General features: G+C 38.8%; 2 protein-coding genes across 3 annotated transcripts; one reads left to right on the top strand and one right to left on the bottom strand.

Moving 5' to 3' along the window:
• Positions 1 to 5453: 5453 nt before the first annotated feature.
• gpalpp1 (GPALPP motifs containing 1) lies at positions 5454 to 8334 on the bottom strand. 2 transcript variants are annotated; one of them, XM_084935088.1, is made up of 7 exons: positions 8136 to 8334; positions 7897 to 8023; positions 7737 to 7817; positions 7378 to 7627; positions 6815 to 6979; positions 6631 to 6732; positions 5454 to 6514 (listed from the first exon to the last, which is right to left on the bottom strand). In XM_084935088.1, exons 1-7 carry the CDS (start codon positions 8218 to 8220, stop codon positions 6296 to 6298), a joined length of 1029 nt encoding a protein of 342 aa, XP_084791214.1. In that variant the 5' UTR covers positions 8221 to 8334; the 3' UTR covers positions 5454 to 6295. The 2 variants fall into 2 exon arrangements, with proteins under 2 accessions (XP_084791214.1, XP_084792086.1); XM_084935960.1 differs by having other exon boundaries at positions 7897 to 8045; positions 8136 to 8219.
• A 379-nt stretch (positions 8335 to 8713) lies between these two features.
• On the top strand, positions 8714 to 17995 carry ercc3 (excision repair cross-complementation group 3). Its single transcript, XM_084933838.1, has 15 exons — positions 8714 to 8890; positions 9212 to 9411; positions 9541 to 9777; positions 9888 to 9937; positions 10023 to 10158; positions 10305 to 10475; positions 10816 to 11020; positions 11210 to 11524; positions 11655 to 11839; positions 12381 to 12583; positions 12664 to 12760; positions 13573 to 13690; positions 13774 to 13892; positions 16821 to 16970; positions 17323 to 17995. The coding sequence occupies exons 1-15, from the start codon at positions 8863 to 8865 to the stop codon at positions 17458 to 17460; spliced, it is 2352 nt and encodes a 783-aa protein (XP_084789964.1). The 5' UTR covers positions 8714 to 8862; the 3' UTR covers positions 17461 to 17995.
• Positions 17996 to 18049: the final 54 nt, after the last annotated feature.

Here is an 18049-nt window from a genome sequence, read left to right as displayed (position 1 = left end):
AAGTGGTTTCATTTAATTTTGAGATACTCCCGCATGGACGAGCAATTTGGAGTCTAGCAGAGTTATCACGAATAGCATATGATCTTCAGATATAATCCAATCAACCTTGCATTTAACCCGATTGAACATCCAGTTACCTCTGACTACCTCTAAGTTGCACATGTTAACGGTCTCATCATCACTCTGTGCTGCAGCGAACTGGATCTATGGCACAGAATAGTTGATGATCATGTTGTTCTCCTGCTTTGCAGCTTTGTTTGAGTCTGAATTGCAGCTTAAACGTGCAAAACTAAGAGAAGCAGATCAATATTTTCTTCTTGTTGTTATTTAATGGTGGTTGGCAACCAGCGAAAGGAGCATTAACCACCTCGAGCAATATTTTCTATCCCCATTGTTGTTTTGAAAGTGAATACCCGACGTGTGCGTCATACGTCACGTTGTACGTCAGGTGAAGGTGTGGTGTCGGCTATCGCACCTGTCACATTAAAAAGCTTTAAAAACGTAACAATCGCTTTAAAAACACAACCCAACGCGCTAAACTGTGATAATGTGTTACATTATCACGTATATCCAGGACATCTCTTCTGAACCAAGACGAAGTGGTGCTACAAAGGAATTATTTCTTCAGGAGAGTGCATTTAATAGCAGTCTGGCCTGCAACAAAATGCACCGCTAAAAATACAGTTTCTGCTTGTCCCAGAATTTATTCATTTTGAGAGTGAAGTTGTAGTACTGATGCTGGTTAGTGGTGTAGGTTTCATGGATGTGACACCTTAACTTGTGTAAAATGATGACCAGAGCATATTATTAGGTTAGTTCACTGTAGTTAGGCAGAGGTGTCTTAAAAAGTACCACCTTATACAAAACAAATGAAGGTCCAGTATAAGAAAGAATAAGAAGAGAAAAAAAGGAACAGCCTGCTAAATGAAGTCATTTTTAAACATTACTCTAAATGTAGCCATTAGTTTTTGTTGCTGGCCATACAAAAAATAAGTATACTTCAATTATATTTCCCAAGTATACCTTACCTAGTACGTATACTTATAATGCTTCTTGGGACTATATTGACCCCCGTTTTAGTACATAACAGTATTCTTGAAATTAACTTTTAGATGTACTTTTTGTTCACCATAATTGTACTAGCATAATGTCATAATGTCTACAAGAGTATAATTAAAATATACTCGACTCTATCACAATACTAACCTTACAAGTATACTATTAATTAATAGTATTAATAATGTTTCACATTGTTTGAATAAACAAATACATTTATTAATATATGAGGTTCCATTCAGTTCAAGGAATTAAATTTTAGTGTGGCTGCAACTTACTCCTTAAGTTAAAAATTGTGCTGTATATTGTAGTTTATATGTTATACTACTTTCACAGTGAATCGCATTTTATAGTAATACACTCTGAATGAGGATTTAAGTAATTACTCTTAGATCTACAGTAGAAAACAACAGAAATCCGGATGGTGTAATAGTATAATCTCAGTAACATCACCAATTGTTACATTTGCTGTATTTTACAGCTGTTTCCATGAGTACGGTGAGTTACCGTAAAAATAATGTAATCTCATGGAATTTTCCCACAATTACATGCAAATTACAGTACCAAACTGCAAACATCCTTTAGAGTTTTTTACTGTTGATTTTGCAGTACTAAGCTATGGAAATTACTGCAAAGGCTAATAGTGAAGGTATTAATATCCATGAAAAGGAGCATAAATTAGCCTGCTATGCAGATGATATTTTAATATTTTTGGGTCAACCATCAAATTCTTTACCTAAATTAATGCAATCATTTGAATACTTTGGTCGACTATCTGGATATAGGGTTAATATGAGTAAAACACAATTGCTTAAGTACAATTATATTCCATCAGAAGAAATTAAAAATAAGTATCAATTAGCATGGCAAACAGAGTACTTTAAATATCTAGGAGTCATAATACCTAAGGATCTTACAGAACTATTAGAACGAAATTATTTACCAATACAAAAAAAAATTAAGGAAGATATAGCGAGATGGAATCTAATTCCATATTTAAGTTTATATTCGAGAATAGACTCAATTAAAATTAATATTCTTCCTAAATTATTATATTTATTTCAAACATTACCAATAGAAATTAACCAGAAACAGTTTAATGAATGGGATAAAATTTTGTCAAGATACATATGGCAAGGAAAAAGGCCCCGAATTAGATTTAAAACCCTACAACTTAACAAAGGAAAAGGGGGGTGGGGCTTACCTTCTCTTAGGGAATATTATTGGGCAGCACAATTAAGGCCTATGATATGCTGGTGTAATCCTTCATACGATGCTCAATGGAAAGCCATTGAGGAGGGTCGTAGATATCTACAGATGAGGCATTTTGTCAATAAAACGATAAAAGCTAAGGCTGAATTAAGTAAACAGCTGCTAGACGTATTTAAAAGGGCATATAGTTCAAATAAAAATAGAGGTATTATAGGTGACCTCTATAAAGGATTAACAAATATGAAATTACATTCAACCTTGTATATCAAAACAAAATGGGAAATGGAGGGAGGAATAGAGATAAAGGAGGAAGAATGGACAACAATATGGGCATATCAATGGAAATGTAGCAGCTCACAGAGCTGGAGGGAATTTGGGTGGAAATGCCTGATAAGATATTTTATTACACCTCACCAAAAATCTCACTATGAAGGTAACCCTCCCGCTTGCTGGAGAAATTGTGGAAATACAAATGCAAATCACTATCATATTTTCTGGGACTGTCATGTTATTAAAACTTATTGGAAGGGAATACATGCAGCAATACAAGAGACATTTGGAAGATATTTACCTTTGGAAAGTAAAACTCTATTATTTGGACTTATGCCAGAAGGATGGACAAAGAACGATAAATACTTGTTTAATATTTTACTGGCAGCAGGCAAAAAAGCCATCACAAAAAAATGGCTTTCTTCAGAGAGCCCAACTATAAACATGTGGATGAACATCACATTGGACATTTACAGAATGGAGAAAATGACAGCAGATGTGAACTACAAGAGGGACCTGTTTGTATCACAATGGAAGAAATGGATGGACTACATTAGAAAACGCAGGCCAGTTTTTGCTTTTGCTTTAGATTTTGACTTTGTTAACTACTAGAAGACTAGAGGAAATATTAGTTACATTAATGGAAATAAAAACACACTCCCTATATTTATTTATTTATTTTTCTTTCCTTTTTCTTTTTCCTTATGTATTTTTTATTTATGTTGTTTGTTGTTTCCTGTTTTGCTTCTTTTTCTTTTCTTCTTCTTCTTTCATTCTTATTGTATGGATATTTTAGTTGTTTAAATATAGAAAAAAATAAAAAAATATATGTACTGAAAGATAGCTGAAGTTGATGGTATTGTATAGTGATTCTAAAATGTCAATAAAAAAAAAAAAAAAAAAAAAGATAATAATAATAGTCATCTGTATTACACTTTAGACTGGAGCTGTGTATTGTATAACTCGCTGGCCACATCTGGCCAGCTGGCTATCCCTGACCAACCCACTTGAGGTCAATGGGTAATTCGGTCTGAAACATAATTATAAACTATCCAATTTTCCCCATTTTTTATATTAAGTTTTTGATGGTCTATTGGTCTTTTGTGAAAAATGACAATACACATATTTTGCTTTTCTTTTGCTTTTTCTTTTGAACTTTTTTCGTTTTTTCCCCTTTTTTATGGACAAATGTGTATGCAAGAAAAGCAAGAGAAAACACTTGTATAGTGAGTTGCATGTGAACCTGGTTAGTAAGGAAAGACAAAGAATAGACTTGTACTGATTGTCTAGACAGAGCACTTGAGCTGGAAAGGCTGTACAGCAGGTTAGGATGGTAAAGGGTAGAGATTGAAATAAGATGGATATGTATTAGCAAGTGAAGGGAGTGTGCTGAGAAAATGAAATGAGTCTTTTGAGGAGCTCATCAATTAAGAAAATCAGAGAAAGAGTATGTAAGTAAGATAGTTAGTGAATCAGGAAGTGCAGATGATTAATAAGGAGAAAGCGAGGGCAGCTATGAAGAGGATGAAGAGTGGAAAGGTGTTTGGTCCTAACGCCAAACCTGTGGTGCTGTCTAGGAGAGAGGACAGTGGCCATCCTAACTGTTTAGCATGATCAGATGCACTGTTTGCTTCAGGAGTTGATGATGGACAAATAAAGAGAAGGTCAGAATGAGCTGTGCTGTGTCTTTGTGGATCTAGAGAAAGCATGTGATAGGGTGTGGCAGCCTTGAGCCTTGGTGGCTCCATGGTTCCTCCATGGAGCATCCTAACCAATTTCTGCTCACATGAGTGTGAATGTTTTCTTCCAAACCTTGGCACCATGGTTACATATCCGAAAAAAAGGCCATTACACACCTAACGCAGTGCAAAGAGACGACATAAAATTCCTGATGTTTTCTGATGTGGTCCTGATGTTTCTAAACAAGAAAAGGAAGAAACTGAGATTGTTGGTTCATCTAGTTTTCATGAAAAGGCAGCAGCAGGGAGATTTTCATGGTTTGATCCAGAAGTTGACGCTGCATCACAACTGCTTTCTTATTTCAGGATGTCAATGAGGCAGTTTGAGGTAATGTTGGCAGAGTTGGGTCCACATCAGAGAAGGCAGTGAAATAATTTCAGAGAGCCGATTGATACCGAGCAGCCTCTAGCTCTGTGCCTTTTGAACTGATGATCTTGGAATCTGTAGGTATTTAGAAACGGTTCCTACTTGTGTAAATCTACAATTATCCTCTTTGGAGCCTGACAGAGTTCCTTGTCAATAAGTCAATCACGATCACTAATAAGAAGTTAATAGGAACCTGTCAAGTTAAATGAAACTGTAGAACCATCAGTATCACTTATTAGGTTTTAAGTGAGTCAATCTATATGTTTGAGCCTGTATGTTTATTGTTTCATTGCCCCAACTTAAAGCCATAGGCACTGACCAGACTCTTTTAAATGAACGTGCAGCAGTGTTTAAGTGCAAAATGCAAACACTGTAGTAATACACGAATGGCTTAACCTGGCTAAGAAGTCAAACAAATCCTGTTTTCATGCTTTTTGAACTTTAATGCTGGATCACGCTCAACTCAGCAGTGACGTCACTCTCAGCTCAGTCATCTGAAGCAAATTGAAAGCAACATTAGCCTTAGCTGGTTAAATTAGTCGTTCTCCTTACATCCAATTACCTAATGTTATTACAGAGAGCGTATATGTACTTTAATGAGCCACACGCCTGCATTCTGCTTCAAATATTTTAAAATGATGACTGGGATCTCGATCAATGCTACCGCCAAACGCATGCATAAATGCAATATGCATATATAGCGACTCTGAAGAGCCCCAATTTTTTACAACCATTACTACGGCGTATGACTTAAATGCTGGTTACTAAAAATAGGTGCGTTAATAAAGAAACACAACATGCCAAGAAAGTGTTTTTGTAAAAGTTTGTAGTTTATAAAAGTTTAATATACAGTTTAAAGTTGCAATAGCAGTACAACACATTTTATAGGAGTTTCAGAAAAAGCTTAAAAGGAATCAATCACAGATGTAGAGTGCATTAATGTAAAGATTTGAGCCTTTTATGTCTAGATGCCAAAATGTCAGTTAGGTTTAAAATGTTCACTTTTTGCATTTAGAACAAACAAAACAAAAAACAGAAAAATATTTAAGGAGCCAAAAAAATGAAGTACTTTGAATCGAGAAAGTATTTTTCTCTCTTTAATAGGTAGTCCAAAAAAGACTGAAGATATTTGTATAATGGCATTAAATAAAACATTATCTAACCCAGTATTATACTGCACTATCCCCCATTTTAATTAAAACCACACATAAACACTTAGGCTAAACTGTTTCTCATCTCTCCTTTACCATCCCTAAGTACAAAGTCTGAGTTTTACACAAAATTTCAGCACACCAAAACTGAAAATGACATTCGATCTGACACCATTCATAGCAACTAAATTTACCAAGAGTCATGTGATTGATCTGGATGTTACCTGTACAAACAGTCCAATCTAAAAATATAAGCTGACGTTCTGCAGGAAGAACATTTGAATTGTTTTCATTTATTCTATAACTCTAAAAGCTCAAATAGCTGCTGTTTTATAACAGATTGAATGACTTTAAAACATCTGTTATAACAATGGCGTCCTGTCATTTACACAAACTATTGTGTGTTAAACTCCAGTTTCATAGACCAACAAAGCTTAGACCATACTCTATGAAGTCTAAAGGAAAATGTATTTTTACACATTTTTGACATTTTCAGTTTGTTAAAGGAACATTCGCTCCTTGCTGTGGGAGAACCGTGTGTTCAGTTCCTGAGACTTCTTCAGCAGCCGCTGCTTCTGCGCTTCATCAAAGCGGTTCACTTGCAGGTCTGCGTCACGATCAAATGGTCTCCTCTCGACTGGCTGGTCAGCTTTCTCCTTCGCCTTCTCCTTCATCTTCTTTGTGTGAAGGCTCATCAGAGACTCCGCACGTTTAGAATCCTAATAATTAGTGACATGTACAGAAATTTTAGTCCTGAACTTAATGTGAACAAAAATGCATACTCTGCTAAACGGGAACATTTAAGAGATGTGAAAAATTAAGTACAACCACTTACATTATACTTGGACACTTTCTCTGCCATTTCCAAGTCTTTGTGAGAAACATGTGGGACACTGTCTTTCTCTGCTTCACCCTTCTTCTTTCCCTCAAGACGTTCCTATTGGTAAAGACCAACAGACGAATGAGATAGAGGCAAAAATATGTAACAAATAAAAAGTAAACCTGTTTTCATTAAATACCCTGGCTTTGCGCTCCCTGTCTGCTGGTGTATCCGTCCAAATTGAGCGGTCAGCATTTTCGGGACCTGACCTTTTCTTAAAAGTTCGAGCCCCCAAGCCAATATGCTGCAGTTCTGGCGGGAGCTCAGTCATCCATGTTTCTCTGTTCAGCACCTCAGGAGCATCCTGTTGACATGCACACACACAGAAAAAAAAAACGTTAAAACTTTAAAAGGGTGATCAGAGAAAGAAGAAATCCTAACACCTTAAAATACGGTTAGTCTTTCTGTCGCTTTTTATGCATGGATTAAGCTGATTGAACCGTACAGTGTATAGCAGGGGTGTCAAACTCCAGGCCTCGAGGGCCGGTGTCCTGCAGGTTTTAGATCTCACCCAAGGTCAACACACCTGAATCAAATGATTAGTTCATTAACAGGCTTCTGGAGAACTTCAAGACATGTTGAAGAGGTAATTTAGCCATTTAAATCAGCTGTCTTGGATCAAGAATACATCTAAAACCTGGAGGACACTTGAGGCCTGGAGTTCGACACCTGTGGTGTATAGTGTCAGGGATTAGGGCTTACGTCTTCTGTCAGCTTCTCTTTCATCCTTTGTGCTCTACGCTCAATGTCCTGAGCCATAGTGTCCTGAATCGGCCCGTTGGCCGGCATTGGTCCAATTACATCCTCATCTTCTCCTTCGCTGCTGGAGGGTTCGGCTTGGTAGCCTGGAGGCAAGGCAGGCCCTGGACAACTGTCTGCATCTTCACCATCATTGTCTTCATGTTGTGCTCTGCGAAACCCAGGAGGTAGAGCCGGTCCCAGCACAGGCGGCCTGAGAGAACAAAGTAAAGTTACAGTTTTCATGATGATCCTCAGCTTATTGATTCCACTCCGTTTTTTTTTTCTTTATAGGATTTAATTTATAGGATAAATTTGCTCACACATCTGGTGAACTCGGACGTTTCTTAAATCCTGGCGGCAGAGCTGGTCCAAAGAAACCATCATCGTCTTCTGTGCTCACCCTGTTCAGAAGACATATGTCAGTGTTTTGTTTATCGAGACATTTCCTGTATTTTAGCTGTAATTCAACAGGGAACCCACTCTGCGGCTCTTTCTTCACCGGCGTGTCCTGTTTTGACTCTTTTCACCGCTACCTCCTGCTCACTCTCATCAGAGGAGCTCGACGGTTCTCCCCGTTTATAACCGGGCGGTAAAGCAGGGCCAACCACTGCAGAGTTTGAAGAAGAAAACTGAAGACCGCAATAAAAAAACAATCGGACAAAAGCACTACGAATGCAGGAGTCAAAGTAAACGAGTGGTAAACATATAGTTTCACTTACATTCGTCTTCATAATCATAGTCTTCAGAGCTCTCCTTTCTAAACGTCGGCGGTAAAGCGGGTCCAATTTGTTTATCAGACGACATATTCAACTCTGGGTAATAAATCAGTCACGTAGCTGCAGCAATTTCTGGTTAAATCAGACAGATACCTTCCAACAGATTAAGGAAACCCGTAGGAATCAGATTGACCTTTGAACGAGGAAGTAAACACGGAGTGGCTAGCTTTTTTTTTTTTTTAATTAATTAATTAATAATTTATTGGTATCAACCTAGAGAGGACATAAATCAGAAATACATGAACGTTTCTGTCATTTATTCGATATGAAAAACTTTTCTAGATTGTTTTTGATTGTGTCGTTCAATACTGAGTCAACATTGTGTTTTTTGTGTAACATCCCTGCAAACAAAACAAAATAAAACAAAAAACACACACAAACACAGAAAAGGAGACATCAAGAAATCTCAGAACACAAATTAAAAAATCTTTCATATCATCTAAAAACAGTTAATTTCTCAAGTTGTTTTTTAACTGTACGAAGAGGATACGAAGAGGATTTTATTTTGACATTTCAAACCGGAAGTGTTTTCTGCGGGAGTTTTGACGCGCAACACCAGCAGCCTGACCCACACCGGTCAGTTTGTCTTAGAAATTTCGGGAGGATATTTGGTTGTTATGCAGTCATATCGGGCTTAGTTTGAGCTATTACCCATTTAAAAGCGGTTAAAATGGGTAAAAAGGACAAAGGAGATCGGGGTACGTTGCTAATCCTGTGTTTTGACCTATATAATTAGCCATTAAGCTAGCTAACTAAGTGATAAGAAGCATTGTACTTTTCTTCTTGGACTCTGAACATTTCCAGTAATTATTCTGTGCTTTTGTAAAGGTTAACAGTTCCAGATAAAGACCATTAGATCAAGGATGTAGAAGCTAGTACATTAGCACGCCTGCAGCCACACTTTCTGCCTCAGTTCTCATATCGTTACATTCATCCCTGTTTCAGCCTGATCGTTTGTGAACCTTTTTTTTATGCCTATGAATAGTTGCATACTCATGTTTGTATCCTTTGGGAATCAGAAAAAAAGTCCAAGAAGCGTTTCTATGAGGAAGAAGATGACGAAGAAGAGGCGGTGGGGAGCGAGTCTCAAGAGGCCATACCTGCTGCTGCAGGAAAACAAGTGGACGAGTCTAGTACAAAACTAGATGAATATGGAGCCAAAGATTACCGTGCTCAGATGCTGTTAAAAAATGATCACTCCTCACGTCCACTCTGGGTGGTAAGATGTGCTTGGGTTGTTGATTTCCTCACTTAAATTTAAAAAGCTTTGGTGTCCTTCCACTTTTATGTGCGAGATGTATGTAGTTCTCTCTTATCTTGTTTTTTCTGTTTCCTTTCTCTCCTGCAGGCTCCAGATGGACACATCTTTCTGGAAGCTTTTTCTCCAGTGTATAAATATGCCCAGGATTTCTTGGTGGCCATTGCAGAGCCAGTATGCAGACCTAACCATATCCATGAGTACAAGCTAACTGCCTACTCCTTATATGCAGCTGTCAGTGTGGGGCTCCAGACCTCTGATATTGTGGAGTATCTGCAGAAGCTCAGCAAGACATCTGTACCTGATGGAATCGTGCAATTCATAAAGGTCTTACTGGGAGTATTTGGTGTTTTGAGGAATACTGCCGAAGGCTGAACATTGCTGAAAGCACTGTTTTTTGTCGTGATATGCAAATCTGATCTCTCTCTTCTTCTCAGCTCTGCACAGTGAGCTACGGCAAAGTCAAGCTGGTGCTCAAGCACAATAGGTAATTTTAAAAATGGTTTCTTCACACTTTGCATCAGTAGCACTCTTAGCACTTTTCATAAGCTCCGATTGCAATCCACGCTCAGGTATTTTGTTGAGAGTGCCTTCCCTGATGTGATCCAGCGACTTCTGCAAGACAATGTGATCCGTGAATGTCGTCTCCGCGCTGCAGATGGAACAGATGCTGAGCTTATTACTGAAGTCATCCACAGCAAGTCAGCGGTGTGCAAATGAACATTTTTTTTAAGCTCAAACTAATGTGTAAAATAGCACTAATAAAAAAGACTGTTCTTTTATATTCATATGTTTAATAAAAAAAGTTTCTCTGATCAATCACATATTTGAATTTAAGTTCCTCTTTCTGACAGATTTCTAAGTCTGTTCAAGAAAAAGAAGGCACTTCCAGCTCACAGCAGCCCAGCGATGGGGAAACCTCAACCCAGCAGGTCCCTGAGGACATCTTCAGCTACTATGAGCAGATGGATAAAGAAGAAGAGGAGGAAGAGGAGACTCAGACTGTGTCCTTCGAAATTCGCCAGGTACATACCTGATTATTTTTTTCCCCCTGTAACGCTGCCACATACTTAATATTATTGCCGGCCAATATTTAAAGCTTTTAAACATACAGATTTAAACGTATTTTCTTGCAACAGTGTTGGTGTTTAAATTTTTGCTATTGGTCCCCAAATCATCAGAAGTAAGTCAGTTATTAGGTTATAAAACTGGGTGAAGTTTGGGAACTGCTTTTCCCTTGATCAATAAAAGCTTATGTTTCATGACTTCATTTTAACAAAGTAAGATCATTTCTTTAAAAAGCCAATGAAATATTTTAAATCCCCACACTAAACTCTACTCTGTTCTTTTTTTATTGTGGTGCAGGAGATGATTGAAGAGCTGCAGAAGCGTTGTATTCAGCTGGAGTACCCCCTCCTGGCAGAGTACGACTTCCGCAATGACACAGTCAACCCCGACATCAACATAGACCTTAAGCCCACGGCTGTATTGAGGCCCTATCAGGAAAAGAGTCTACGCAAAATGTTTGGAAACGGTCGCGCCCGCTCAGGAGTCATTGTGCTGCCATGTGGTGAGATAGTGGATTTACTGTTGTCATAAAGGACAGAATGTTTAGTATAATATATATAAAGAGGCAAATTTTTATTCCAGCGTTGTAGTATACTCTAAAAGACACTTGAGACTATCTTTTCATTTCATCAAACCTATGTGTAAGACACTCGTGTGTCTCAATAATGTTTATCCTATCTTTGTTTTACAGGAGCGGGTAAATCCCTGGTCGGGGTGACAGCGGCCTGCACGGTGCGCAAACGCTGCCTGGTGCTGGGTAATTCCTCTGTATCTGTGGAGCAGTGGAAGTCCCAGTTCAAGATGTGGTCCACTATTGACGACTCTCAGATCTGCCGCTTCACTTCTGATGCGAAGGACAAGCCTATAGGTTGCTCGGTGGCCATCAGCACCTACTCCATGCTGGGTCACACCACCAAGCGCTCCTGGGAAGCTGAAAGGGTCATGGAGTGGATGCGGAGCCAAGAGTGGGGTCTCATCATACTGGATGAAGTTCACACTATCCCTGGTGAGTTGTTTTTGTGTTATCCTAAATATATCCGTATATTTATAAGTATTTCTTTTACATGCAGTGAACCAGACAGAATATTTTGGTGCGATTAGTCTCCATCCTAACTTAAAACTTTCTTTGCCTGTAGCAAGGATGTTTCGTCGTGTCCTGACTATAGTCCAGGCCCACTGCAAACTTGGCCTCACTGCCACATTGGTCAGAGAGGATGATAAGATTGTGGACCTCAATTTCCTAATTGGACCAAAGCTATACGAGGCCAACTGGATGGAACTGCAGAACAATGGCTACATTGCTAAAGTCCAGTGTGCAGAGGTGAGTCTTGCAGTATAACAGTAGAAATAAGATATTCGATTATAAAATAGATTTAATAAATAAGCAGCCTTTTTTTTTTCTGCATTCACTTTATAGATGAATCCGTAATGCGATATTATGGACATATACATTGTGGTTCTGGTCTAGAACTGGCCGATGTAATTCAAAATTCATTTTAATTATCATTATGTAACTGATAAAGCAAAAAAATCTAAAGTAATTAATAAATCATTTCATCATACAAACTAATAAAACTATTTTTTCTGGTAAAGTTCAGTTTAAGATGGTAACAATTGTGTCTTTTTCGTATTTAATTATATTGCAACTTTATGATGTGCTCAAGATGTGCAAATTTGCACATCTATTCCCCCGCACATTGATTGATGTTAGTTGTCACTGTTGATTATGATGTTACTTGTCAAATTCAAAACTAAATGTGTTAGGGCAGCTTCAAATGTAAAAGCAAAGCCTTTTAACTGTATTCATGTTACAGTATGCTTTGAGTATCATCATCAGTGTGACTGGCATGCCTGTTCTTCAGGTGTGGTGCCCGATGTCTCCGGAGTTTTACAGAGAGTACGTTGCCATTAAGACGAAGAAGCGGATCCTGCTTTACACGATGAACCCCAATAAGTTCCGTGCGTGTCAGTTTCTCATTCGCTTCCATGAGCGACGGAATGACAAAATCATTGTGTTTGCTGATAACGTGTTTGCCTTGAAAGAATATGCCATTCGTCTCAACAAGTAAGTTACTGACAAAAAGAGAAGCTCCTTCTGTGTTTCAGGTTGCAATTGTTTTAACAAATTTTCACTTTCTCCCCAAGGCCTTACATCTACGGTCCGACCTCTCAGGGGGAGCGAATGCAGATTTTACAGAACTTCAAACACAACCCCAAGATCAACACCATTTTCATCTCAAAGGTAAACCAGTCAGTCTACAGGGCTGTGAAAAAGCATTTGCCCCCTTACTGGTTTCTTACATGTTTCAGATTATCAAGCAAATTTTAATATCAGATAAAAGTTACTTGAGTAAATACAAAATGCAGTTTTTGAGTTAAGATTTCATTTATTAAAGGAAGGAAAGCTATCTTACTTTTTTACACAGGGCAAGGTAATTACCCTCTAAACCTAATAACTGGTTTTGCCACCCTTGGCACCAAAAATTGCAATTAAGCATTTGCGATAACTGGCAATGAATATTTCACATGGAGGATTTTGTCCCACAGAATTGTTTTAATTCAGTCACACTGGAGGGTTTTTGAGTATGAATGCCTGTTTAAGGTCTTGCCAAAGCATCTCAATAGGATTTCAGTTAGGATTTTGACTACGCCACTTTAAAATCTTCATTTTGCTTTTTTGTTTGTTTGACACACTCAGAGGTGGACCTGCTGGTGTGTTTGGAATTATTGTCCTACTGCATAAGCCAGGTGTGCTTGAGCTTCAAAATTAGTAAATCGGTTTTTCAAAACATTTTGCCAATTTTTAAAACCAATCGTATAAACATTTGGAAGCTTGGGTAATGGTAATTACCCGAGGAAGGCAATAATCAGTAATCTTCTCTCCATACGATATTGTAACAATAGCTACAAAAAGTATTTTGACACATAATTCACATTGCGTTTGGTCTTTGTGTGAGAGAAATCTCACTTTGATTTTGCCTTTTATTACACAGTAAATGCATGCTGGTACTGTGACAGAGTGGTGAAATTGCACGTTTGCGAATTCTTCTGCAGGTTGGAGACACTTCGTTTGACTTGCCAGAAGCCAATGTGCTGATCCAGATCTCGTCCCACGGTGGATCACGCAGACAGGAGGCCCAGAGGCTTGGGAGAGTCTTAAGAGCCAAAAAAGGTCTGTTTGCTTATCTAACCATTTTGTCTTCTGGTGTCTGTGAGCAAAATCACTTATTTCAATGTCCCTGTCTGCCGTTTTAGGAATGGTGGCAGAAGAGTACAATGCATACTTCTATTCACTGGTGTCCCAGGATACCCAGGAAATGGCTTACTCCACCAAGAGGCAGAGGTTTCTCGTGGACCAGGGATACAGCTTTAAGGTGTGCTGTTAACTTCTTAACACGGTCTCATATGATTTGTGCATCATTAATTATAACCATGGTCATAGTGCACATTTCTTTCATGAAGGTCATGACCCATTCCTGTTGAAGTTTACTGTTATAGCTTGAAGGATAGTTTACAGCGAGGATGAGCGCTCACAGCTGGTAAATGTTTATGCCACTTAACCTTTAAAAACCCGATTCCTGAATCTAGTGAGTCCAACTGTTTCTGAAATATATTAAGCCTTGACTTTTATTTCCATATCCTGATATCAATTTGAATTCTTTGACCAAGCATAGTCAAAACTACAGCTCTCACGAATAAGTAGTTAAGTGTTTAAATCCCTGTAATTTGATTTTACCCGTCTCACTGAAAGACTTAACCTGCTAAAACCTTCTTCAGTGATCACTCTTCTCTATCCTCTTAAGCCACGGCCTTCAAAGACCTGGGGCTTATGGGGAACGGCATTCATAAATGGCTGCTAAAAAATAAATAAATATTGAATGAATCATGATGTCTTCTAAAAAGCTGCTATGCCTAACAAAACATAGGAAAGCCACCCGATTGCGAGAGGGTCCATTAGGGTACGTCCATCCCTGTCTCTTGAACATGTCAAAGAATTTTGTGGTTAACATAATTTGTGTGGCGTCAGAAAACACATTTGCTAAACATTTCGTGGATTCTATTTCGACCATTTTAACAAACTTCGGCACAAATATCCCCTTATCCAACCATTTTCTCCTGCTTATCCAGTTTAAGGAGACAAAATCATGATATCATGGTCTAGTCTGAACAAAAATGGATGTAAACTGTTATCTGACTGGATATTGCAAAGTGGAAATTCTCATTTGAGTATTGTACAATTAAACTTATATGAATGAAGATTTTTGACTTATGGAACAAAATCTGAATGTCCCAGTTTCATTTTGTTTTGTCATAGTAGCAGCTTCAATTATAGTTTGCCCAAACAAGTTTGAGCCTGATGTTACATATTTTAAAGAATTTGGTTTCATTGTTTCCTGTCTGTCTGGTGGCGTATGTTGTGAGAAGAATTCCAAGACACACACTGAAAATCAAGACCTTTAAGCAATTCTGGCAGCAGTCAAGCGTAGGTTTGTTTATATCAGGGGTGGGCAACTCCAGGCCTTGAGGGCCGGTGTCCCTGCAGGTTTTAGATGTGTCTTTGAACCAACACAGCTGATTTAAATGGCTAAATTTGCTCATCAACATGTCCTGAAGTTCTCCAGAGGCCTGGTAACGAACTAATCATGTGATTCAGGTGTGATGACCCAAGGTGAGATCTAAAACCTGCAGGACACCGGCCCTCGGGGCCTGGAATTGCCCACCCCTGGTTTACATGGACAAAACAAAGATAGAACAAGAGAAAAGACTACTTCTCTGACTTTAGAGGCACATTCATTGAATTGTATTTGAATAACAAAGTGCCTGCAAAGTCTTACAGCAGCTGAAAGGTTCACAGTAAAGTGGAAAATCAGTCCCTTAACTGTTATCACTAGTGATGGGCAGATGAAGCTTCATGAAGCACTGAAGCTTTTCATCCAAGTGGTTCACCCCAGCGCAAAGTGTCTTGAAGCTTCATTTGCTCTAGTAGGACATCTACTGGACGTAAAAATATTAGTTGCCATGAATTTGAAGAGTGTGGCATTTTGCACACAGCCTATAAATGTCAACAACAAAAGGAGTGTGTAAAACATGTATATTGTAGTGATGGCAGTATACTGTGTATATTTATGCTGGCAGTATGGAAAATGATTATTTGGAAATGCTTAAAATGGAAATGATCATTTACTGTGAGGTGAGGTGTGGTTGGGGTGTGGACAGTCTTTGTGCTTTTGTAACGTTGAGGTATGGACACACTGAGGCCTCAGTCCTGCCTGTTCACATTTTATTCAGTAAAAACTAAATTTTCACTGCTTTTATGGCCTTTTTAGTGGGGAGAACATAGCTAGGATTTAATGATTTAACAAATCTTTTAAATCCTTTGTCCTCCACAATGCTAAATGGCTGGGAGTCCTCAATCACCATGCTAACCAGGTCTTCATCTATTTGAGATTGTTCTCCTGAGGAAAGACAATAAAGACAAAGCACAAATATAAATATCACACATGTAACTTATTACAGTTGTATAATATTGTTATATCATTTAGTAACATTACAGCATGCTATATTATCATTGCATTTGATGGCTCACCTGGTCTTGCTCCACAATCGGTGTTTCCCTTATTCTCATGCAAAGCTCTGTAGTGCCTAAGCATGGATGAGGTGGTGTTGTTGTATCCCAGCTCCCTGGCACATAGCAAACACTTCACCTTGTACAAAAGTAAAGACAGCTTAACATAAATTGTATTGCACCATCAGTATTATGAAAATACATCTTCTGTAGAAATTTACATACTTTGTTGGGAGGAATAAGATCAAAATGTCCCCACACAGGGGAGGACATCCTCCTCTTCTTAGCTGGCTCCATTCTCTCCTGACTTTCTCTCCTCACTCTCATAAACCTCCAAACTGTCTCCAAACTGTCTCCAAACTCTCACTAACCGCAACTCTCCATCAAACACCCACATTTTGAATGAAGTCTGAGGGGTTTATATCTCTGTCATAGCTCGCGGCAAAGTTCGAACCACTTCCTGAACCAGTCACGTGGTACAGCCGGGCAGCGAGGCTTCGGACGTCATCATTTTCAGCTCCTCCCATAAACGAAGCAAGCCTCGTTACGCGCATCGCAGAAACGCCCCCTCCATTACTCGACACAAGCTTTGAAGCCTCGATACAGAACGTCTCATCACTAGTTATCACACCCTCCCACCCGTGTTAATGATGTTTATTTCATTCATGACACACCTTTCAGTCTTCTTCATGTGCGAATAGGATTTCTAAGTGGTGCTCTTCCTCCTCTGTGACAGGTAATCACAAAGCTGGCAGGTATGGAGGAAGAGGACTTGATGTTCTCCACCAGAGATGAGCAACAGCAGCTGCTTCAGAAGGTCCTCGCTGCTTCTGACATAGATGCCGAGGAGGAGGTGGTGGCAGGGGAGGTGGGCGCACGACCTCAGGTGAGGACTTTCACCAGCTGTTAAGACATTTGTAGAGAAAGGATGTTTGGAGGGTCAACAAAATATTGACACTGCAGAGTCACTTTGAAATCACTCCTTATGGGCCTACCAAATGAAGGTTAATGAAAGTTCACCACCCCCTCTTCCCTACACAAATATTGTTGTATTGCTGTAATGCTCACCGATTTGCTGTACAATAATATCTTTGTCATTATTATTATTATTATTATTATTATTATTTTTTGCACTATGTCATGAGTTACTCTGTGCTCCCCACCCCTGCTGATGGTAACTTGCGTATTTTGTACATTTCATTACTCTCACTTCTTCTTTCTCTATGTTTCCTGATCAGTTCTCAAGGCGAACCGGCACCATGAGCTCCATGTCCGGAGCAGATGACACCATCTACATGGAATATCAGAGCAGAAGCAGCAAAGCCCTTGCAGCGGGCAAAAGCGTTCATCCACTGTTCAAGCGCTTCAGAAAGTAGATCTACGTGCTTGACACCTTGATACCTAAAAACGTTCTGTGCTGTAATGGGCAGTAAGACAAAACTGGGGCATTGAAGTATGCATTAAAGAGCAGCTTTGAAGCCCAGCTGAACTCCATCGCGTCTGAATGGAGCAATGATCGGGGATAATCTGTCACTAAGTGGTAAAGCTTTTCGATGTCTGTAAATTGGATGAGAGTGGATGGCTACTTGCATATGACATATAAATCACATTAGCTTTGTAAGCAGCAAAAGATCAGCTCTTAGTCTTTTGGCATCTAAATGAATAAACCATCTTATTTACTGTTGGATAACACAGGTTATCTAATGGTAAAAAATTAGACTAATGCTGCTTTGACCTGCATGAGGACACGTTTGTTATTTTATAGCTAATTCTCATATGCTGGTTAACAGCATAGCTTTTTGTAAAGTTGACTAGAATGTGTATAAAGCTGCTCCTGAGAGCCAACCACACAGATATGTTTTATGTCAGTTCATTCTGTAAAATGTTATTAAATATGTTTTGTAAAATGAATATTTTTGGACTTTTATTCTCCTTAGACTAGCAGTAATATACACAGCAGACAAC

This window comes from Perissodus microlepis, chromosome 1 (assembly GCF_051167445.1).
Source record: "Perissodus microlepis isolate ML-2025 ecotype Zambia chromosome 1, ASM5116744v1, whole genome shotgun sequence".
Lineage (NCBI taxonomy): Eukaryota > Metazoa > Chordata > Actinopteri > Cichliformes > Cichlidae > Perissodus > Perissodus microlepis.
This window is presented reverse-complemented; position numbering and strand designations above follow the sequence as displayed.